This window comes from Theropithecus gelada, chromosome 11, assembly GCF_003255815.1.
Source record: "Theropithecus gelada isolate Dixy chromosome 11, Tgel_1.0, whole genome shotgun sequence".
Lineage (NCBI taxonomy): Eukaryota > Metazoa > Chordata > Mammalia > Primates > Cercopithecidae > Theropithecus > Theropithecus gelada.
Genome location: NC_037679.1, coordinates 23476766 through 23501911, shown reverse-complemented (window position 1 = coordinate 23501911; position 25146 = coordinate 23476766). Strand labels below are relative to the sequence as shown.

Here is a 25146-nt window from a genome sequence, read left to right as displayed (position 1 = left end):
GAGACTCTCCTGTATCAGCCTCCCAAGTAGGTGGGATTACAGGTACTCGCCACCATGCCTGGCTAAATTTTGTATTTTTCGTAGAGACAGGGTTTCGTCATGTTGGCCAGGCTGGTCCTGAACTCCTGACCTCAGGTGATCTGCTTGCCACCATCTCCCAAAGTGCTAGGATTACAGGCGTAAGCCACTGTGCCTGGCCAGAAGCTTATTTTTTCAAGCAAATCAACAGATAAAGCATTCCAGAAAAAGAACAGGGCAGCAGTTTAAAAAAAAATATGGGCATCTTCTTTTGCCCTGACACAAGTCAGCACTCTTCCCTACCCCTCCCGCCCTGTGCCTGATGATTTGGGCTTGGGGGATGTAGTTGGTCGAGAAGCGACACTCTTTTTCTGGATTTCCAAAGGGTCCCAGCAGCCCGGAGGAGTGGGAGAGGAATGGAAATGAAGATACACTTTTCCCCACCTTTCCCCCGGGAGCCTGATGGTAAGTATTAGTTCTATATATGTTTTGTTGCATCTTAACCCGCTATGGGGACAGATAAATTTCTGTCCTTCCAGCCTCTCTAGCTGAAACCAAGTAGCTGAATGGCTATGACAATAGCCAAAAGGATAATTTAGGTGGGTGAGACTTCCAGTTTTTAAATTTCTTGCGTTGAGACTCCTGGCACACAAGTTTCACAGTCCTTATTATGAATCAACTCTCAATCATCTCAGTAAAAAAAATCTAAGAAGGCGCATCATTCAAACAATCTGATAGCTGCAATCCTAAAATGGCTTTTGACAAGAGACTTGGTAGGTGCTCGTGTTTATGTATGGGTAGCATTTGTGCTCTTTTGTGCACGTGCTGGGCTGAGTGGGAGGAGGAGGGAGGATAGGACAAAGGGTTAAACGTTTTTAAGCACATATTTCATCATCAGCACTGGGCATGCCCTAGCATGCTAAACGACAGTGAAAAGGGGTCCCTGCCAATTTCTCCCCACATCCCCCCAGCAGGAGCTGGGAGGAAAACAATAGATTTGACATCTGGAGAACAGAAGTTCGGTTGCAATTTCTGTTTTTTATTTTATATGCCCTCAAAAAAAGAAAGAAATGAATAGTTTTGAGCCCAGAGAAGATCTACCCTGTAACATAGACTTTTTGGTATTTTCAAAGATGTTCATTCTGCTTTGACTGAGCTTCCCAGATCTGTCTGGAAAACCATGTCATAGAAAACAGTTCATTTCCAAAGGCATCTGCTTTCATGCCTCATGGTGTTCCAAAAAAGTTTACCGTGCCTAAAGAACTTCAAGTGTGAAACTGAAAATCTGAAGCTTCACAAGTTGAGCGTTGTATAATTTCACAGACTCCCTTCTCCAGTTGAGATGAATCAACCGAGCCAGCAGAAGGGCTGTGTTCCCAGCATTTGGGAGAAGAGACCCCAGAGGGTTCTGAAGGTGGGAGGAGAGCTCAGACTCAGCCATTGCTGAAACTAAAATAGACTTCTTCTGACTATGCCTCTTTAAAGCTGTGTGACCTGGGCAAATTATTTACCCTCTTTGAGCTCCTGAAATCTCTCCTTTGGTCAAAATAAAGAGGGTTGGGGAATACTAATACAATGTTTCAGTGTAGAATACAGACACAGAGCAGCCATCCAATAAACGGCAGTGACAGGCACGATGGAGCTTTGGAAAACAGTGACATAGATGCATGGAAGAAGGAAAACATTACCCACAATCCTGATACCTGTGGAAACGGTTCTTTTCCTGGTGCATAGGTGATACAGCCCACGTGTCATTTTCAGCGTCAGGTTATCCAGTGAGGACTTTCAAAATTAAAAGACAGACTTCTCTGACTTTAATTTTGGCCCAGGGAGATTTACCTACTTTTAGAGTTGATGTCTTCTTGGTGTCCCTGACACCGAGGACATATTCATGAAGGGATGTGGTCCAGAGCAGGAGAGGATGAAAGAACAGAAACTCTAACATTGGGATCCTAATCTCAGCCTCACAGGAGGGACTTTGGGCCTCTTTCTCCTGCCACTGCCCAAGGAGTGGGGATGGATTTCTCCATCAAAGAATATCACTTACCTGTCCACTTTAGGAGCACACCTGCTACAGGGGCACAATCGAGCATCACTGCAGGGAAGGGCTCAGGGGGTAGTTCCAAACATCAGAGGCACTGCTTGGGTGGGTCAGCTGGGGGAGTGGCACTGGGCCCAGGTCTGGGTGAGGTGGGGTCACAAGTCTCTGCACCCTTTCAGACCATAATAGGGAGCTTGTGCACTGGTTGAGGTGCCCCAGTCCCCACACCCTTCTACAGATGACCCTGCAACCGTTTCCAGCTCAGTGCCGTAAACTGGCTTAGTCCAATCACCTTCTCTGTCTGTAGATCTCTTTCATCAGAAGGCTACATCTGGAGCCCTTCGGGACGCTGTTCAGCCACTGGGCACCACTTTCACGTATTCTAAAGAAAGGTCATCTCTAGCTCCTTTGGGCTCATAGATGTTCAAAGTCCATCGATTTTAAGACTTTAATGTAGACTCCCCAGGGCTGTAGCAATACCTCTAATTTCAATCAGTCATCTTGGTTCTTTGGTCCTTCTCTTTTTTTTCCAATGTCCTTCTTTCCATTATGACCTCAATACTTTTTTTTTAGCTAGCAGGGATAGTAACAGAAATCCAAAGAACTGAAACACCAAATTCATATTTAACACATATTTCTAGGTTTCCAGTCTGGGAACCTACAATATATATGTGCATATATATATATGCGCGTGTGTGTATATCTATGTGTGTATACACACACATATGCACACACATACACACACACATGCACATATATATATATATTTGCTTTAAAAAATCAGAAATTAGCTGGGTGCAGTGGCTCACACCTGTAATCCCAGCACTTTGGGAGGCTGAGGTGGGCAGATCATGAGGTCAGGAGTTTGAGACCAGCCTGGCCAACATAATGAAACCCCATTTCTACTAAAAATACAAAAATTAGCCGGGCATGGTGCCGGGCGCCTGCAGTCCCAGCTACTTGGGAGGCAGGAGAATTGCTTGAACCCAGGAGGCGGAGGTTGTGGTGAGCTGAGATCGCGCCACTGCACTCCAGCCTGGGCAACAGAGCGAGACTCCATCTCAAAAAAAAAAAGAAAAAAAAAAGAAGTCAGAAATGAGCAACTGTCTTTAATGCACCATTATGGCTAGATTTAGAGGCTAACATCTATTGAGTAGTTATTGTGTGACAAGTTTCAATCTAAATGCATGATCTCTATCAACCCACTTAACTTTCATGGAGGAAGGAAGTCTGCAACAGTAGTACCGTTATTATCCCCATTTGACAGAGAGGGTGAGGAACTTGATCAAAGTCAGGTACACACAAGGTGGGGGCAGGGAGTGGGATTACGGACCTAGGGAGTTTTGTTCTAGAGCCTATGCTTTTAGCCACAATGCTAATCTGTGTCTTAAATCTCTTCAGAGCTTACATATAAAAATATATACACATATACACACCCATATATATGTGCTTATAAACACATATACATGTGTTTATATATATAAACATTTTACTGAGATATGATTGCCTAGATAATTAATATTTTAAGTATAGTCATAAAAAGAATAGGGAGTAAAAGGAAGTTTCCCCATTTTTCCCTGTCCCAACTTCAGGTTGGGACAAGTGAATGTATGCGTGTATATATATATATATATTCACTTAGATTCATTTCCTTGAGGTAGAGTTTACATACAATTTCCAGTTGGGTCAATTTTGATGCACAGGTAAATCATATCCCAATAAAATGTAAAGTAATGACATATCGACCCTCATGATGGCCCTTCCCAGTCTGTCCTCTCCTCTGTCTAGGCAACCTCTGATCTGATTTCTATCATCCTAAGAGTGTATATATATACACACACACATATATATGCACACACACATATATACACACACACATATATATACACATATGTACGCACACATATATATACATATACACACACACACACACACACATACACACACACACACACACACACATATATATATGAGATAGGGTCTTGCTCTGTCACCCAGGCTGGAGTGCAGGGGCATGATCTTGGTTCACTGCAACCACCACTCACCATGCTCAAGCGATTCTTGTGCCTCAGTCTCCCAAGTAGCTGGGATCACAGGTGTGCACCACCATGCCCAGCTAACTTTTCTATTTTTAGTAGAGATGGGGTCTCTCCATGTAGCCCAGTCTGGTCTTGAACTCCTGGACTCAAGCTATCCTCCCGCCTCAGCCTCCCAAAGTGCTGGGATTAGAGGTATGAGCCACCACACCAGTCCAGAGCTAATATATTTTTGAAAATAATGAGGGAGGTGGGAGAAAGGACTTCAAATCATATACCCATGCACAATCAATCATGTGACTTCTTGGAGTTTTGAGCTTCTAGTCATAGAATAAAAGTAATGAACCTGCCAGTATTTCCCAAAATGTGTTCCCCCTTGATTATATGTTTGGTCATAAAGGTATCCCCGTCACACTGTTGTGTCTGTCATCTTTCAGGGTCCTCTCCCTTCGAACCACATCTCTCTTTGAATATGTCCTTCGTGTTTAGGAGGTATACAAATGAGACAGAGACAACAAGAGCAGGTAGATATGCTGAGGCCAAAATTACATTCGAATAAGTCTGGAAACAATGGTTCAACAAAGTTAAACTTTTTTTTTTTTTTTAACTGCAGAACAACATACATGTGCTAATTTATGTTGGGTGTCTCCGAGGAGGAGGAAATCAAGTACACATTGCTTCTCAGGCTCATCTGGCCGCAAGATCCTTTATGATGGTAATATGGCTTGCATGTTTGTCCCCTTCAAATCTCACGTTGAAATGTAATCCCCAATGTGAGGATGGATCCCACTTGCTGGCTTGGTGCCATCCTTGCAGTAATGAGTTCTCACTCTTCATGTGAGACCTGGTTGTTTGAAAGAGCTTGGAACTTCCTTCTCTCCTGCTCCCTCTTGCCATGTGATACACTGGCTTCTTCTTTGCCTTCCACCATGACAGGAAGCTTCCTGGCCTTCACCAGGAACAGATGTCAGCACCATGCTTCCTATACAGTCTGCAGAACCATGGGCCCAAAGAGCCCTTTTTTCTTTAAAAATCACCCAGCCTCAGGTATTTTCTTTATAGCGATGCAAAAAATGGACTAACAGATGGAGTATATGAAAGAACAGTGAGTGTTCTGCCAACCATAGAATGTGATGAAGTGAAATTCATCCTGCAAAAGATTTTGCTTCCTTCTTTGTTTTTTGTTCTCATTAACTATGAATGATTTTTTAATTTTATCTTTTTAATTATTTTTTATTTTAAAAACACTTTATTGAGTTATGATTGCCTAGTCTTTTAAGTAAAATCATAAAAATAATAGAGAGTAAAAGGGAGTTTCCCCATTTTTCCCTGTCCCAACTTCAACCCCACTTCCCAGAGTAAACAATGTCTAGAAGTCTGATGTGAACTTTATAACTATTTAAAGTGAGTGTGCAGCTGGACGCAGTGGTTCATGCCTGTAATCCCAGCACTTTGGGGGCCAAAGCAGGAGGATCACTTGAGCCCAGGAGTTCAAGACCAGCCTGGGCAACATAGTGAGACTCCATCTCTACAAAAAGTATAAAAATTAGCTGGGCATGGTGGTGTGTGCCTGTAGTCTTAGCTACTAGGGAGGTTGAGGTGGGAGGATCGCTTGAGCCCAGGAGGTTGAAGCTGCAGTGGGCCATGATTGTGCTACTGTACCCCAGCCCAGGTGACAGAGCAAGACCGTGTGTCAAAAAAAAAAAGTGTATGTGTCTGTATGTATGTACAGTATACTTACTTTTCTGTGTGCAAGTGGCATCATACTTACATCTTGCCCTGCAACCTGTTCTCTCTCTTATCCTTCCATAGCAATACATTAATAAGTCCAGGTCTATTTCATTCTTTTTAGTAGCTTTGTAATATATTTTGATATCTGGTAGGGGTAGTATCTTCTTTCATATTCTTCCATGTTTATTCTTCCAGATGAAATTTAGAACATTTTATTTTGTTTCCCCCACAATATTTTTTGAATTTTAATTGTGACCACATCAAGATTATAGCTTAATGGGGGGGAGGAATTAATATCAATACAATATTGAATCCTTTCATTAAGAACAAAGGATACCTTTCCATGTATATCATATTTTATGTTCCTAAGATGACTTTTTAAGTATTTCTCTGATAGGCCTTATACACGTCTTGTTAGGTTTATTTTTTAGGTATTTTGTTACTTCACTGATACTACAAATTTGCTTTTTTTGTTATTCTTGGTTATTATTTTTATAAAGAAAAACTATTAGTTTTGGTATACTAGTTTCACACATAGATACCTTATAGGATTCCTTCTTTTCTTTCTTTTTTTTGAGATGGATTTTCGCTCTCTCACCCAGGCTGGAGTGCAATGGTGCGATCTCAACTCATTGCAGCCTCCGCCTCCTGGGTTCAAGCAATTCTCCTGCCTCAGCCTCCTGAGTAGCTGGGATTACAGGCATGCACCACCATGCCCTGCTAATTTTGTCTTTTAAGTGGAGACGGGGTTTCACCATGTTGGTCAGGCTGGTCTCGAACTCCTGAGCTCAGGTGATCCAACCGCCTTGGCCTCCCAAAGTGTTAGGATTATGAGCGTGAGCCACCGCACCCGGCCAGGATTCCTTATTTTCAGTTAATTATTTTTTTTTGAATTTTCCTGATATATAATCATGTTGGGAGTAAATAATGCCAGTGGTATCTTTTCCTTTCCAAAAATTTTCAGTCACATTCTATCCCACTGGGTTTTTGCATCTTATGGTATGTTTAGAACAATATTACGTATTAGTGGTAATAGTGGAAATTCTTGCTTATTCCTCACTTTAATGGCAATATATCAGACATTGATGTTGGGTTTTAGTTTGTGGGATGTATAAAAATCATGTCAAGAAAATCTATTTCCATCCACTTCTATTTTACTAAGATTTAAAAAACTCAGAAATGCATGGTGAATTTTATTATACGCCTTTACAACATATATTGAAAATATCATAGGCTTTTTCCATCTTTTAAATCCATTGATATGGTGAATTACATTAATAGCTTCCTAATACTGAACCATATATGCACTACTGAAATGGACATTGAAGATAATTAATAATGCAAGAAAATTTCCCATAACTGAAAGACGTGTTTCTAGCTTAAAAGGGCCTAATGAGTGTCTGGTTAAATAAATACTTTTTAAGCCAGGTGCGGTGGCTCATGCTTGTAATCCCAGCTACTCAGGGGGCTAAAGTGGGAGGATTGCTTAAGCCCAGGAGTTCATGACCTGCCTGGGCAACATAATGAGTCCCCCATCCTTAAACAAACAAACAAACAAACAAACAAATAAATTTAAAAGCTCACTCCAAAGCACTTTATAGGGAAATTTCTGAATATTAGACATGAAATGCCTTTCACATACCCATTTTACAGAAAGCTACTAGATGTTCCCCACTACAGTGAAGGATTAAACAAAGAATGAAGAAGAAGTAGGACTCGAGAAGTAAATGATCCAACTCAAGAAAGAGGTAAAGGAAATTCCCAGGATAAAGGCCCAACGAGGCCTGGAAAACAAACTGTCCACACTGGAACAAGAGAAAGGAGGGAATCAAGGAAAAAAGAGGGATCTGGGGTGGAGGTGGGGGTGTAGAAGTGCTCAGCTATCTAAAATGTTTAATTAGGCCAGGCATGGTGGCTCACGCCTGTAATCCCAGCACTTTGGGAGGCGGAGGCAGGTTGATACCTGAGGTCAGGAGTTCGAGATCAGCCTGGCCAACATGGTGAAACCCTGACTCTACTAAAAATACCAAAATTAGCTAAGTGTGGTGATGGATGCCTATAATCTCAGCTACTCGGGAGGCTGAGGCAGGAGAATTGCTTGAATCCGGGAGGTGGAGGTTGCAGTGAGCAGAGATTGCAGCATTGCATTCCATCGTGGGTAACACAGAAAGACTTCGTCTCAAAGAAAAAATTAAAAATAAATAAATAAATAAATAAAATAAATAAAATGTTTTATTATATGAAAAATTGTATTGGAAAGCTATTGGCAAACATGGAAAGAATTAGAGATAAAGAAAACAAAAATTGTAAAAAATACAACAATAACTAACAAGGTAGTACAAATTAGTTTGGACAGAGAAAGTTCAACTCTTTCCTACTGTTCATCAGATTGCGAAGATAGAGACAGATAATGCTAATGTTTCTTTCTCTCAGGGACACACGGCAGCTATAAAGTGTCATAATGATCCCCTAAGGAATCCCTGAAGCCATGCACTATGAGAAACTGCGCCAACTGAAATAAACATCAGCAGTAGTGAAACACTCTTGCCTGGAGGATCTAAGTCACACTGACACAAAAAAGGCAGCCTCCATTTCCAAGCCAGGTGCAGAACTTCAGATACGAATTTTGTGTGATTTCTAAGGAAACAGGAGCCTGGATCCCCCTCTGCAGTCCAGACCTGATGTTGACCCCTTCCCACACAGCCCTGCTTTGCACCTATCGAAACACTACTTCATTTAAATTTAACCTAAATTCTGGCCGGGCACAGTGGCTCACACCTGTAATCCCAGCACTTTGGGACGCCAAGGTGGGCAGATTACGAGGTCAAGAGATCAGAACCATCCTGGCCAACATGGTGAAACCCTGTCTCTACTAAAAATACAAAAATTACCTGGCCGTAGTGGCACGTGCCTGTAGTTCCAGCTACTCGGGAGGCTAAGGCAGGAGAATTGCTTGAACCTGGGAGGCGGCGTGAGCTGAGATCATGCCACTGCACTCCAGCCTGGGCTACAGAGCAAAAAAAAAAAAAAAGAAGAAGAAAAAGAAAAAGAAAAAAGAAAAAAAAAAAATAGAGGCTGGGCGCTGTGGCTCACGCCTGTAATCCCAACACTTTGGGAGGCTGAGGCAGGCGGATCATGAGGTCAGGAGTTCGAGACCAGCCTGACCAACATGGTGAAATCCCATCTCTACTAAAAAAAAAAAAATAATGCAGGCCGGGCGCAGTGGCTCAAGCCTGTAATCCCAGCAGTTTGGGAGGCCGAGACGGGCGGATCACGAGGTCAGGAGATCGAAACCATGCTGGCTAACACGGTGAAACCCCGTCTCTACTAAAAAAATACAAAAAACTAGCCGGGCGAGGTGGTGGGCGCCTGTAGTTCCAGCTACTCGGGAGGCTGAGGCAGGAGAATGGCGTAAACCTGGGAGGCGGAGCTTGCAGTGAGCTGAGATCTGGCCACTGCACTCCAGCCTGGGCGACAGAGCGAGACTTCGTCTCAAAAAAACAAAAAAACAAACAAAAAGAAAACCCAAAAAACAAAAATTAGCTGGGCGTGGTGGCATGCTCCTGAAATCCCAGCTACTCAGGAGGGAGAGGGAGGAGAATCGCTTGAACCCGGGAGGCAGAAGTTGTGGTGAGCCGAGATCCTGCCATTGCACTGCAGCCTGGGTAACAGAGTGAGACTCCCTCTCAAAACAAACAAACAAACAAACCAACCGTAAATCCCACCCTTCTTCTAAATCCTAGAATAGCTCTGTAATTTCCTTTGATGAGATACCGCACGGTTCCTCTGGTTTGAGGTCTCTCCATGGTTGCATGGTCTACAGGTTTGTCTCCAGGGGGCTTAGGCTGATTGGACCAGAACAATTTGGAGGTTCTTGAGATTTGAGCCTTGCTGCTGCAACCGGGAGGGGAGCCTTGCCTCAGTAATAATGTGCGTATCTGAGACCCCTTAAGTCTCACCTGCCCAAGGTCTCTCTATCTCCAGCTGCATAGCATTTGTACTGCATCTGGACGTGATCACAATCTCCTTTGGCCCTTCACTGTTAGGGTATTATATATCTCCTGAGATCTGGGAGTTCTAATCAGACTTTGCTATCTTCTGGTGAAATCTGGCTTCTTTTTTTTTTTTTTTTTTTGAGATGGAGTTCTGTTCTTGTTGCCCATGCTGGAGTGCAGTGGAGTGATCTCAGCTCACTGCAACCTCCGCCTCCTGGGTTCAAGCAATTCTTCTGTGTCAGCCTCCCAAGTAGCTGGGATTACAGGCGCCCACCACCACGACTGGCTAATTTTTGTGTGTGTATTTTTTTTTTTTTTTTTTTTGAGACAGAGTCTCGCTCTGTCACCCAGGCTGGAGGGCAGTGGCACAATCTTGGCTCACTGCAAGCTCTGCCTCCCGGGTTCACGCCATTCTCCTGCCTCAGCCTCCCGAGTAGCTGGGACTACAGGCGCCCGCCACTACGCCCGGCTAATGTTTTTTGTATTTTTAGTAGAGACGGGGTTTCGCCATGTTGGCCAGGCTGGTCTCGAACTCCTGACCTCAGGTGATTCGCCAGCCTCAGTCTCCCAAAGTGCTGAGATTACAGGCATGAGCCACTGCACCCAGCCTGAAATCTGGCTTTTAACATCTCTCCTGTCTTTTAGCTGCTTGTGCAATGTGTAATATGTTGTTTGTCTCTGAGAACATTTCTCAGCCCCGTCTATGCTTGAACGATTTGCTTCGGGAGGGCCTCTGTTTGTACATTTCACCTTCTGGGAGACTGCTGGTTCTTGGGTCAGCAGTCAGGACAGCTTCACTTTTTGGATGAGGGCAGAAACCCTCAGAAGCAATGTCTTTATTTTTGACCAACCATCAGCCAGTTTCTCATGGGATTGTTATTGTCTTCCAACAAACTTATGCTACCTCCTGATATAACTTTATTGAGGACGATTTAAAGTTGTAGTGACTGTAGTTTGAGGAACATTGGTATGAGTAAGATTGCTCATTAGAGCGGTGTCTCAGAATAAAAGGGGCTCAATTGCCTTAAGCAGAGAGAATTTTATTTAATGTAGGAGACCCCTCTCCATTCTTTGCTTTTGTATTTCAGGAACTAATAACTATTGATTTTTTTTTTTTTTTTTTGTATTACAATGGCTTGATAATATTGTCAAGGGTTTGAGTTATCGTTAAACCATTGGTAAGAAATCTGTGCATGAAAATATTTTTTTCTGCATCTGAACTTTTTCCTCTCTCCTTGCAGAGGAAAAATAAATAGCCTTTTACAGTGATAGTTCCATATTTGTTTCAAGCTGGCTCCCTCTCACTTAGAGACAATTTGCCTTTTTTTTCCAGAGATGGGGCCCTCACTATGTTGCTCAGGCTGGGCTTGAACTTCTGGCCTCAAGTGACCCTTCTGTCTCCTGGGTAGTGAGGACTAAAGGCATGCACCACTGTGCCCGGCTGATCATTTGCTTTTACAGGCCACTAAATATAGAACAGATTTTGTGATGTCATCTTGTCCATTAGCCTTTCTTTTGCCCCACTGATGCACAGAGAATACATTCTACCAGGAGGTTACATCCTACTCTCCAACAGACAAGACACCAGAGTATCCATGCTAGAGTGTTCCTCTGCCAGTTCTTCCATGGCAGTTCTCTCTCTCAGGGCTTCTGATCTACATAAGTGTCCTTGAGAAAGCCATACAATGCTGGAGACAAATGGGGTGCTGTCTCATAAGCAGCCCCCTCCATTCTCTTCTTCCCTGTGGTGAGAGGTGGGTTTCTGTGTTGTCCAGATGTGCTTACATCTGCCTCCTTACGAGAAGCAGTAGACTTCCATTCAGTCATGCAATCTCAGTAACTGCTAAAACATGGGGCAGGAAGGGGTGAAAAGGAGAGCTAGATAAGATCGTTAGTGTAAAGAGACTGTCTGAAAACAGCTAGGTCTTCTAGCTCTGATTTTCTGACCATCCTGAGAGTTTGTTTGTCTTATAAGTCATGATGAAAAGGAACTGAAAAAATATTTTTAAAAATAAATTAATAGGATAGGCTTTTGTCTTCAAGGGGATGTCCTGGAAACAATGTTTGATTGGGCATTAGTAATGATTTGGAAAAGAAATGAAGAGCTAGGCTGTGAAAGTGATGTCCTTGCCACAGAAATTAAATGACCAGGATGACTGCTGGGAACCCCAAAGTGCCCTGGAGCAGGTTACACAGAAAAGGAGGCCAGTTTCCATAAGCAGGAGCCTAAAATTTAGGGCTCATCCTATATATGGAGAGTCTAGATCTCAAATTTGTTTTGTTTTGTTTTTGAGACAGAATCTTGCTCTATTGCCCAGGCTGGAGTACAGTGGCGCGGTCTCGACTCACTGCAGCCTCCACCTCCTGGGTTCCAGCGATTCTCCTGCTGCAGCCTCCGGGGTAGCTGAGATTACAGGTGCATGCCACCACGTCTGGCTAATTTTTGTATTTTTAGTAGAGACTGGGTTTCACCAGATCTCATATTTGTTTTTTAAAGAGAGCATGTATGCATTTGTTATGTAAACTCCTTAAGCAGGGTTTAACATAAGGTCTCAGATATTATGACAGTGAGCAATGCCAGTCCTGTTTCTGCAGATGAATGACATGGTGGTATACTATCTGACATCAAGAAACTTTCCTCCATGCTGCTCTTCAGCAACTCTGCTGCTGCTTTGTATTACTGTGTCTTAGTTTCACAGCATTTATGAAACTGGAAGGAACCTTTAAGATCAAGTCCAATCTGCACATTTTACAGACAAGAAAGCCCACATCAGAGAGATCTAAGTGACTTGCTCAAAGTCACACAGCTCTCAGTAGCACACCAGGTCTGACTCTGAAGTCCCACAAGCTCTCAAAGTAGCACAGCTCTCAGTAGCCAGGTCTGACTCTGAAGTCCCTTGATCTTCCCAGCAGCCTACAATGCTCGTGAACTCTGTTTTTTATATGTAGTTTGGGTTCCTCAACTAGATTAGAAATGGCTCCAGGCCGTGGAAGGTGGGCCTTTCTCATACACCCCTCCCCATTCTCCTCCTTCAAGACCATAGATTACCACAGTGTGTAAAATATGTACCGAATTCAGATTTATGACTTTCCTTCTATATTTCTTCCTAAATCATGCCTTGGTGTAACTTACTGTCTTCTAGGGTAGACAGAAGAGAGCTGCAGGGAGAGTCAGCTGAATTGTGCTGTTACAGGGAGTAACGCCATTTGGGAGCCTTCACTTAATTACTATTAAAATATCATGCACTGGTTTTGCCCTGAGACCATTTACGTTTTCAAGCGGGGTTGATCGGGATGAAGGTACTTAGGGAAACTTTGACATATTTCTGTCAACCTTTAGATGACTCTAGGATATTGATGATTGACAGAGAGTTTAATCCTAGAGAGACAATGTGATGTTGATGGTTGCCACAATCCATTAATCTACACAGAAGGGTGGAGCAAGGATCCCCAGGGATTAGCAGATTTCTAAGAATAAATTCATTCTTTTTTAACTCAAAATTCCACAGGGCTGTCTTCATAAGTCAATTCAGTAAAGCAAATAGTTATTGACTGCCCACATACAAAATACAAAACACTATGCTAAACACTGGAGATAGAAGAAAAGATAGTTCTTGCTCTTGAGGGGATATAATCCTATAAAGCACATATTTAAATAATCCCATTATGATAGAGTAATATTTCAACAGGATTTTTTTTTCTTGAGACGGAGTTTCACTCTGTCACCCAGGCTGCATGCAGTCTAGTGGTGCAATCTCAGCTCACTGCAGCCTCCGCCTCCCAGGTTCAAGCACTTCTTCTGCCTCAGTCTCCCGAGTAGCTGGGATTACAGGCGGCTGCCACCATGCCTGGCTAATTTTTGTATTTTTAGTAGAGATGGGGTTTCACCATGGTGGCCAGGCTGGTCTTAAACTCCTGACCTCAATTGATCTGCCTGCCTCGGCCTCACAAAGTTCTAGGATCACAGGCATGAGCCACTGCGCTTGGCCTCAACAAAAAAACTTTCTTTCATAATATTGTGTATAAGTGAAAAGATTGTTGGAATCAGGCTATCAATCTCCACAGTAATAAGAAAACTAACAAGCTTTACTTTGGAAAAATAGATAATCAAACTTTCTAGGTATAGATTTTCTACTGATGAAAGCTTTAAGTAAAATATTCAGTGAGGATTCGTATGTTCATATTCTGTTACTTACTCACCATTGCTCTGTGGTGTGATAAAAAGAGCAGCAGACCAAGAATTAGATAATCTGGGATAAAGTTCTGGTTGTGCCTATGTAATAGTTTTGGGAGGTTAAGGTATCTAACCTTCTGGAGGCAGTTTGCTCATCTTATTTTTATTTTTTGAGACTGAGTCTTGCTCTGTTGCCCAGGCTGGGGTGCAGTGGCGCCATCTCAGCTCACTGCACCCTCTACCTCCTGGGCTCAAGCGATTCTTCTGGCTCAGCCTCCCAAGTAGCCAGGATTATAGGCACCCACCACCACACCCGGCTAATTTTTGTATTTTTAGTGGAGACGGGGTTTCACCATGTTGGCCCGGCTGGTCTCGAACTCCTGACCTCAAATGATCCACCCACCTTGGCCTCCCAAAGTGCTGGGATTACACGCCTGAGCCACCACCCCTAGCCTTTTTGCTTATCTTTAAAATGAAGCAATTGGTGAAGATGATTTTTCTTAAGTTCTCTTGGGGCTCTAACATCCCAAATTGTGCTAATCCATATCTGAAGAATGGTACATATAAAGAGAGACTTGATATTATCCCTATTTTGACAGTGAGAAAGAATGAAAAAAAATTAAAGAAAAAATGGATGATTGAAATGTCCTAGGCATTATATTTTATAAATTTATTTCTTTTTTAAATGAATTGCATGTTTTTTTTTTTTTTTTTGAGACGGAGTTTCACTCTTGTTGCCTAGGCTGGAGTGCAATGGCGCAATCTCGGCTCACCGCAACCTCCGCCTCCTGGGTTTTCAAGCAACTCTCCTGCCTCAGCCTCCCAAGTAGCTGGGATTACAGGTGTGCACCACCACACCCAGCTAATTTTGTATTTTTAGTAGAGATGGGTTTCTCCATGTTGGTCAGGCTTGTCTGGAACTCCCGACCTCAGGTGATCCACCTGCCTTGGCCTCCCAAAGTGCTGGGATTACAGGCGTGAGCCACTGTGCCCGGCCTGCATGCTTTTAAATAAATTTCTTTTTTTTTTTTTTGAGACGGAGTCTTGCTCTGTCACCCAGGCTGGAGTGCAGTGGCCAGATCTCGGCTCACTGCAAGCTCCGCCTCCCGGGTTCACGCCATTCTCCTGCCTCAGCCTCCCGAGTAGCTGGGACTACAGGCACCCGCCTTGGTGATTATAGATCATAATCACTTCTGTTTTTTTTTTTTTTTTTTTTTTTTTTTTGAGACGAAGTTTAGCTCTTGTTGCCCAGGCTGGAGTACAATGGCATGATCTTGGCTCACTGCAACCTCCGCCTCCCAGGTTCAAGCGATTCTCCTGCCTCAGTCTCCTGAGTAGCTGGGATTACAGGCACCAGCCACCATGCCCAGCTAATTTTTTTGTATTTTTAGTACAGACTGGTTTTCACCATGTTAGCCAGGCTGGTCTTGAACTCCTCACCTCAGGTAATATACCTGCCTTGGCCTCCCAAAGTGCTGAAATTACAGGCGTGAGCCACGGGGCCTAGTCTTCACTTCTGTTTTTAAAGGAGGATCTGGCACTGGATAATCTGGCACATCATCAGATTATGTGTGATAATGTATCAAACACATAATACAATTGATGTAATTGTTAAGCACTTACATAAAATGCTGAGCTATACAGGTGTGAAAGAAACATAATTAGAATTTTGATTCAGTTGCAAGATGAAACATTATGAAGTGAGAGAATTGGCTTAAGTAGTGTAAGTAGTACAACCAGTGCTGCAGAGTATGAAGGCGAAAGCTGGGCTCCTGCGGGAACTGCAGATACCAGACTTGGAGGGGTCATCTACTCCCTTTAACCCCCTCTGCTCTGACCCTTGCATATTCCAGTCAGGCAGGACTGGACAGAAAAAGCAGGGCTTTATGTGGTAGCAAATATAAGGTGCTTTAAATTCTCACATCAAGAAATACCTGACTAAAATGGGATGCATAAACTGATGCAAATAAAAGAGATTTAAGGCCCACTGACCTTTTTAGTTTCCTATGGAAAGGAGGGGAACTCATTGTGACTTATTTTTTGTGTTCTGTTTATTCTAAGATGTTTTAGTACTAGGACAAGTTAAGAGTCCCTCAGAATAAGAGCTGTTGTTGTTGTTTTTAAATACTAAACATTTTCCATCTCTCTGTAGTCAACTTTTCGGAATCGAAATGCCTAAAAAGCATACAATTGGATTGTAACAGTGTTCATGGCTTCTAATACTTCAGCCTCAAAATGCTTAACTTTATTTTCTCTCAATTTTCCCTCCAGATGACCAAGTGGGAAAATACCTTTTAAAGGCTTCAAGACTTTTTTTTCCCACGCCTCCCTGCCCACTTGAGGGAGGCTCCATTTAAAAACGTAACAGAAAAACATGGGTTTGAAATAAGGCATTAGCCTGAGGTGACTTACCCCCACCTTGGCTCCAGGGCGGCTTGGATTTCCGATTCTTTGAGCAGGTCAGTGATTTGGGGAACCAGTAAAAGAGCCGCGCTATTCTTCTGAAGGTCTCATGAAAGTCACTTCTTAAGGCCATAGCGAGAACCAGGAGAGTTCCAGAACGACTCGCTACAGAGAGCATGGATGAGGAGCATAGTAACACCCACATATGACACTTTAGCTGTGAACTGCCTTTCAGCCAATATGTCTGGGGACCACCTGTTAGCCCTAAATCCCCTTCCTCTGTCATTCTTTTGGCTTGTCCTTTAGGCCTTGGCCCTCATAACTAGAAACTGTATTAATAGATGTTCTTTCTAAAGAAAGAGTTTTAAGCCTTCTTAAAAGAAGCTCTAACCTAATGCAACACTTGGTAATTTTCAAGCATGGACCTCCTGACCTCGTTCATAAAAACACAATTATTTTCATAGAGGAGTGAAAAAAAAAAAAAAAACCAGTATCAACTAACTCAATTTCCAACAGAATTATCAATGGTAAGTTGCAGGACTTAGTGGTGATGGGCAAGCAATCTCCCAAAGCCGTAGCCTTGATCCCATTTGTTTTGTGCATTTTTACTGGAAAAATGAAACCTATTTTAAACTTTGGCAGGAATTTATCCCAGAAAAAAAAATTAGTTCTTATGAGTCAAAAAATGTGTAAAAGTGCCAGGCACAGGGGCTCACACCTGTAATCCCAGCACTTTGTGAGGCTGAGATGGGAGAACTGCTTGAGCCCAGGAGCTCAAGACCAGCCTAGGCAACAAAGTGCTGTCTCTACAAAAACAAACAAACAAACAAACAAAAAAACAAAACAAAAAAGCTGGGTGTGGTGGCATGTACCTATAGTCCCAGCTACTCAGGAGGCTGAGGTGGGAGGACTGCTAGAATCCAGATGAAGCTGCAGTGAGCTATGATTGCACGACTGCACTCCAGCCTGGGTGACAGAGCGAGACCGTATTTAAAAAAAAAAAAAAAGTGCAAAAGAACATTTTCCCCCAGGGTCCTATTTTGATCTTGAACCATTTATTGAACAATTCTCTAGAACTTCTAACATTATTGAATCCCTTTCAGCATTTCAGCAGACATCAATGCCTAGTTGTCTACCACGCAGCTTGCACTGAGGTTCCCATCATCACTCCTGAGACTATGTCTAACAGTTGGTCCTTGTGCCTTCTGTTTATGTCAAAAGAAATAAACTTATTCATATATTCATTTAGGAGCTAAGTCGTTTAAACAGCCTGATGCTTGCTTTTTATATGCCACAGCAAATTTTTGGAGCTGATTTACTCTCTAAAGAGAAACAAGGGATATTATTATATTGCCAGTTTTTATTTCCAGATCAGATGTTTTTGTTTTCTATTCCACTTTCAGTATTTCTTAAGAATTTGGACTTTGATTCTTCTTATAAGTGACAAGTGGGGAGCAAGTCCAACTAAAACAACAGTGTAAGAGTTTTTCAGGTCTTCTTAAAAGTGGGATGTGGGGTGGAGAATCCAGCTAAAACAGTACTGGTAAGATTTCTTTAAATGTTTTTCCCTTCAACTGTGTCTGCCCCAGCACTTACCAGTTTCAAAAATTTGTTTGAGTAATTGTAAATTTTCTGCAGCACTTCCTCAAAGACAAAGCACAATGTATAAAACACATCTGAGTAAGGTGAAATTAGAAACAAAAGACTAGCTCTTGGCCAGGTGTGGTGGCTTACACCTGTAATCCCAGCAGTTTGGGAGGCTGAGGCAGGCGGATAACCTGAGGTCAGGAGTTTGAGACAAGCCTGACCAACATGGTAAAACCCCATCTCTAATAAAAATACAAAAATTGGCCAGGCACGGTGGTGGGCACCTGTAATCTCAGTTACTTGGGAGGCTGAGGTAGGAGAATCACTTGAACCCGGGAGGTGGAGGTGGCAGTGAACCGAGACTGCACCATTGCACTCCAGCCTGGGCAACAAGAGTGAAACTCCATCTCAAAAAAAAAAAAAAAAAAAAGACTAGCCCTGGTGGTGGCTGCAATTCTGAAAAGGGAATAAATTGTTGACATTTCAGTTGAGAGTGCTTATTCCTACTGATAGTTCCTTTCTTAATTCTAAACAATCTATCTCTTACTTTTAACACAGATCACCACAAAAGGTAAACACTATTGCAAAAACAAAAACCAAAGAAATAAAAACAATCTAAACCAAAACAACCATAAAAAGTTCAGGATTATTGTAATTTTTTTCTGGATAATTTATTGATAAAGACACTATCATTTGTAAAGAAATGTTGATTTTTTTAATATCTAAGAAGCATTTCTTTTTGACATGGTATAATCAGGTCTATAAGCCAATAATTTGGTAACCTCCAAAATAATGGCAGCTGGATTTTGTTTTTTTTTTTTTTTTTGAGATGGTGTCTCACTCTGTTGCCCAGACTGGAGTGTAGTGGTGTGATCTCAGCTCACTGCAACCTCCACCTCCCGGGTTCAAGTGATTCTCCTGCCTGAGCCTCCTGAGTAGCTGGGACTACAGGTGTGTGCCACTACACCCAGCTAATTATTTTATTTTTATTTATTTATTTTTTTGAGATGGAGTCTTGTTGTGTTGCCAGGCTGGAGTGCAGGTGGCACAATCTCAGCTCACTGCAACTCTGCTTCCCAGGTTCAAGCAATTCTCCTGCCTCAGCCTCCCAAGTAGCTGGGACTACAGGCGCATGCCACCATGCCTGGCTATTTTTTGTATTTTTAGTAGAGACGGGGTTTCACCATGTTGGCCAGGATGGTCTTGATCTGTTGACCTCGTGATCCACCCACCTCAGCCTCTCAAAGTGCTGGGATTACAGGCGTGAGCCACCATGCTCAGCCTAATTTTTTATTTTTAGTAGAGATGGGGTTTCACCATGTTGGCCAGGCTGGTCTCGAACTCCTGACCTCAGGTGATTGGCCTGCCTCAGCCTCCCAAAGTGCTGAGATTACAGGCATGAGCCACTGCACCCGGCCGGCAGCTCAAATTTTAGGAGACTTAATGGGATTATTTTTCCCATTTCTTTCCTAACCTTACATTCCTGTTTATTTACTTGAAGCTATCTTTTTTTTTTTTTTTTTTGAGACAAAGTCTCACTCTTGTTGCCCAGGTTGGAGTGCAGTGGCGCAATCTTGGCTCACTGCAACCTCTGCCTCCTAGGTCCAAGCGTTTCTCTTGCCTCAGCCTCCCGAATAGCTGGGATTACAGACATCTGCCACCATGCCCAGCTAATTTTTGTATTTTTAATTTTAATTTTAATTTTAATTTTAATTTTGAGACGGAGTCTCGCTCTGCCGCCCAGGCTGGAGTGCAGTGGCCGGCTCTCGGCTCACTGCAAGCTCCGCCTCCCAGGTTTAGGCCATTCTCCTGCCTCAGCCTCCCGAGTAGCTGGGACTACAGGCGCCCGCCACCTCGCCTGGCTAGTTTTTTGTATTTTTTAGTAGAGACGGGGTTTCACCATGTTGGCCAGGCTGGTCTCGAACTCCTGACCTCAGGCAATCCGCCCGCCTTGGCCTCCCAAAGTGCTGGGATTACAGGCGTGAGCCACCGCACCTGGCCAAAGCTATCCCTTCTTTTCATATACTTTATATTCACTTATTTCACTTTTATTTTTTCCGCTGTCCATACTTTACTTGTTTTATACTAAGAGTTCTATCTACTAACTCTTCTATTTTAATTTTTTGAGACAGGGTCTCTCTCTGCCACCCAGGCTGGCAATCATAGCTTGCTGTAACCTTTAACTCCTCGACTCAAGCAGTCTTCACAGCTCAGCCTTGAGTAGCTGGGACTGTGGCACATGCCAGCATGCCTGGCTAATTAACATTTGTTTTTTTGTAGAGACAGGGCTCTCGCTATGTTGCCCAGGCTGGTATAGAATTCCTGATCTCAAGTGATATCCCTGCCTCAGCCTCCCAAAGTGCTGAGATTACAGGCATGAGCCATCACACCTATCTATTTGTTATATATACTATTTTTATAACATTAATTGCTATCTTTTCAAAATATAATATTTAAAAAAGGCTACTAAAGTGAAGATACAACTTATTTTAAAGCTAATTTCATTTAAATAGTCACTGAAAATTAGCAGACTGGTATCACCATGCATTTATTTATTTAAAATGTTTTCAAAAAATAAATATTTTGAATGAGGATGCATTTTTGAGGGTAAAATACTGAAAGCAAGAATGCTTCTCTTCCATGTTACTGTAATGGGCGAATAAAAGAGTCAAACTTAAAAAATACTACTGTGGAATAGATATATTCCTATCAATACTATTAATAAAAATACAATCTCCACATAAAGTTTCTATTTATTGGTGTTCTTTGCTAGAGGTGCTGAAATAAAAACTAAATTGGCAAATATATCAAATAATCACATAATTTGAGTAAAATTTTATCTAATATTCAGTGATGTAAGCTTTTAAACTATACAAGATACCCATATTAGATGGTCAAATGGAAAATTAAAGAGGGATTAAATACTTCCTTGCCCCACACACTCTCAAACAGGTAACTGACAGTGGATAACTGTATTATTTAAATAAAGGCATTCACCCTTGCATTTATTTGTTATGTGTACATATGATGCCTAAAATTCTCCACTACAATAATGCATCATAATCTCACATAAAATTCTAATCTTCTCATCTCTTAAAACTGATGGTTACTGATGTTCTTGGTACACAAATTTATTTTTCTTTAGGATATGTTCTTTTTATGATATGCAGATTGTATGTAATCACACTTCACCACTCTGAAAAGCCAGAAACCAAAACCAAAAGAAAGAAAAGTCCTGTTGGATAAAATGATGAAATAATTTCTTGCTAAGCACAATCCCTTGGTCTAGAACTCTGGGTAGATTTTTCAGAGAAAACATTCCTTTTTGGCTGTGGGTGGTGACTCACACCTCTAATCCCAGCACTTTAGGAGGCTGAGGCGGGCAGATCACTTGAGGCCAGGAATTTGAGACCAGCCTGACCAACATGGTGATACCTCATCTCTACTAAAAATACAAAAATTAGCCAGGCGTGGTGGTGCACACATGTAATCCCAACTACTTGGGAGGCTGAGGCAGGAGAACTGCTTGAACCTCGGAGGCCGAGGTTGCAGTGAGCAGAGATCACACCACTGTACTCCAGCCTGAGCTACAGAGCGAGACTTGTCTCAAAAAAAAAAAAAAAAAAAGAAAGAAAATGTTTCTTTTCAATTTGTATACCCTAAGTATATGAAAGAACTTCTATACTAAATTTAGAATTAGTGGGTTTAGAAGAGACACAAAATTGTCCCTACATCCAATATTCTGAGAGTAGTTTATGATTACCATCTATATTGTTACTTTCAAAAGACAACTTTTGCTTCACAAACTGAATACATAGAAACACATGAACTCTTTACAGTAAAATTGAGAAATTTATTTTTTTTCCATGAAATAGTAAGCAGAATTAAAGAAATATACAGCTTAAAACAGTTGAAATGACCTTAGAATTTTAATGACAATTATACATTTATGGCCAAAGGAAAAAAATGAGTAGTTTTTAATAATGAATTCACTTTAAAATGTCTGCTTAATAATTCATCTGAAATTACATGGATACAAGGATAACTGGGATCTGGGCACCTTGTAAAATAAAATAATGCCACTTTATCCTTCTCAAAAAAATTGTTATCCCAGTGTAACAGTGGTGCGGTTCTGCTCCCCACTCACAGTAGCCACTGTGCTACCATTTACAAACGTGTCAACTCAGTCTTCCTGATTTGTAAGGATGCCTATTTTGGTTCCACTTAAAAATATTTCCAGTAGGCAGTCAGAGAAAATGCCTTATTTAGCCCCACTCAGAGTAGAGGATCAGTATGTCAACACATTGGTCGGTCATGGCTTTCTTCTCGTGCTCACTGAGGTCAAATTTCCTCATATAATTATAAATGTTAAAAGATAAAATTACATCTTCACAGCAGCCAAAAATTTATATTTTTTTATGTATTTACAATATTGTACATATTTACATGACCACATCAAATACTGAATTGTAGAAACAAGTGACTATCTATAAAGGCATTCATTTAATGCCCAAGCGTTATTTTCTTGTGCAAACAGAAACTTTTCTCAAACTTCTATTAGAAAGCTAAAGACAGTCAACGTTGCGAAGGCCACCATCCATGGTTAAAGAGCCAAACCTAAAACACACACAAAAAGAAAAAAGGTAATCTCAAAAGTTGAATTTATGTATAAAGGCCCCCAACCTTAAAATACTTTTCAGAGGAATAAATAGCTATTTATTTTTAAAGAGTTTAAGCAACTACCATTTGTTCTATTTCTTACTGGAACAGCATGGTATTATCATAAATACATGAAAAACCGACGTAATGATGTAATTAAGAAACTGTTAGTAAGAACTGGATAATTTCTTTCTGGTGGGGTGGGATTTACAAACTAAGATAGAGTTGGGGCAGAGCGAGGTGGCTCATGCCTGCAATCCCAGCACTTTGGGAGGCTGAGGCAGGAGGATCACTTGAGGTCATGAGTTTGAGACCAGCCTGGCCTATATGGCAAAACTCCTTCTCTACTAAAAATACAAAAATTAGCTGGGTGTGGTGGCACGTGCCTATAGTCCCAGTTACTCAGGAGGCTGAGGCAGAATTGCTGAAACCCAGGAGGCAGAGGTTGCAGTGAGCCAGGATCATGCCACCACACTCTAGCCTGGGTAGCAGAGTGAGATTTTGTCTCAAAAAAAAAAAAAAAAAAAAAAAAAATACCGAGTTGGGAGTGTGATATACCCAACAGAAGTTGAGAAATGATACCTTGCTAGAGAACACAATGCTATTTTGGGGAGCAGTGGGAAGTAAAGTTGGATGAACAGGCTGGAACCAGATTATTATACTCTTTGAATGGAAGTATAAATTTAGACTTGACTTTTTAGGTAACAGGAGTTTAGAAACTTTTGAGCCAAATAAGTCATATGATTACATCAGTATTCTGAAAGATGATTTTGGCTGTAATACCCAAGACAGATGGGAAGAGCTTGGGGTTAAGAAAAAAATAGGTTGGTTATTACCATACATCACATATGAAAGGGAAAGGAAATCTGAATGAGGGTGACGAGGGGAAATATGGGAGCCAAACTTGTTGAGAGGGAATAAAGAAGATTAAGTGTCTAAAATAATTTATGTTTAAGGGAATAGGAGAAAGGTGGTACCTTCAAACAGGATTAAGGAGATTAGAGGGAAAATTGAGTTAGGACAAATGATTTTAGATTCAAAAAAAAAATTTGAAGTGATAGTGGGTTATCCACATGGAGACAGAGTAGTGTAATACTCTGAACAAAATCTGGCTTCCATTACTAGTTTTGTCACTTAACATTTAAGTTAAGATTATGCCATGTTATATCACCCATATATTGTCAAGAAATCTGCAAATAAAACATAGGAGGAATTGACTTACTAAATGTGGTTTAGGAAGTTGGGACTTTATTCCTCAAGGAATAAGTGGTTAAATATAAAAGTTTGTTACAAGCACATCTTTGGCCGGGCACGGTGGCTCACACCCATAGTCCCAGCACTTAGGGAGGCCGAGGCAGGTGGATCACGAGGTCAAGAGATTGAGACCATCCTGGCCAACATGGTGAAACCCTGTCTCTACTAAAAATACAAAAATTAGCTCAGCATGATGGCGTGTGCCTGTAGTCCCAGCTACTTGGGAGGTTGAGGCAGGAGAATCGCTTGAACCCGGGAGGCAGAGGTTACGGTGAGTCAAGATCGCACCACTGTACTCCAGCCTGGTGACACAGTGAGACTCTGTCTCAAAAAAAAAAAAAAAAAAAAAAAGCACATCTTTATAGTCTCTTCTACTTGGTGATCTTTAAGCCTGAAAGGATTTAGCTAAAGCTGTGAAGAAACTGTAAACTGTATACTATAAAAAAGTTAGATAATTACTATAAACAAGAAAAATATTTTTAAAAATTAACGAGTAATTCCCCCCAAAATTGGAAATTGAACAAACATATTAAACGATGTTTGACAGCACTATAAACCACAGAAATATAAATTAAAATAAGATCTCAGTTTTTACTAAACAAATTGGCAAACATTTAAAAGACATTATACATTCAATGTTGCCAAACGCATAGGTTTTGTCTGTTTAGGACTATAACAAACACCCTTTTAAAGAACAAAATTGACCGGGTGCGGTGGCTCATGCCTGTAATCCCAGCACTTTGGTAGACTGAGGTGGGTGGATCACCTGAGGTCAGGAGTTCAAGACCACCATGGCCAACATGGTGAAACCCCATCTCCACTAAAAATACAAAAAACTAGCTGGGTGTGGTGGTGGGCTCCTGTAATCAGCTACTCAGGAGGCTGAGGCAGGAAGAATCACTTGAACTTGTGAGGTGGAGGTTACAGTGAGCTGAGATTGTGCCATTGGACTCCAGGCTGGGCAACAGAGAAACTCCATCTCAGGAAAAAAAAAAAAACAACCAAATTAGTAAAACCCAACACAATTTAAATTGGCATACTCTCTGACCCAAAAATTCCATATCCTTTTTTTTTTTTTTTTTTTTTTTGAGACAGAGTCTCGCTCTGTCACCCAGGCTGGAGTGCAGTGGCATGATCTTGGCTCACTGCAACCTCCACCTCCCAGATTTAGGTGATTCCTCGTGCTTCAGCCTCCCCAGTAGCTGGGATTACAGGTGTGCACCACCATGCCCGGCTAATTTTTGTATT

General features: G+C 41.7%; 1 protein-coding gene across 1 annotated transcript in view; it reads right to left on the bottom strand.

Moving 5' to 3' along the window:
• Positions 1–21815: 21815 nt before the first annotated feature.
• Positions 21816–25146, bottom strand: part of TBK1 (TANK binding kinase 1) — a 48335-nt gene continuing 45004 nt past the window's right edge. The window contains exon 21 of the mRNA XM_025403270.1: positions 21816–22602. Within this exon, the coding sequence (XP_025259055.1) occupies positions 22551–22602 (52 nt within the window). The 3' untranslated portion in view covers positions 21816–22550. The remainder of the gene's footprint in view (positions 22603–25146) is intronic.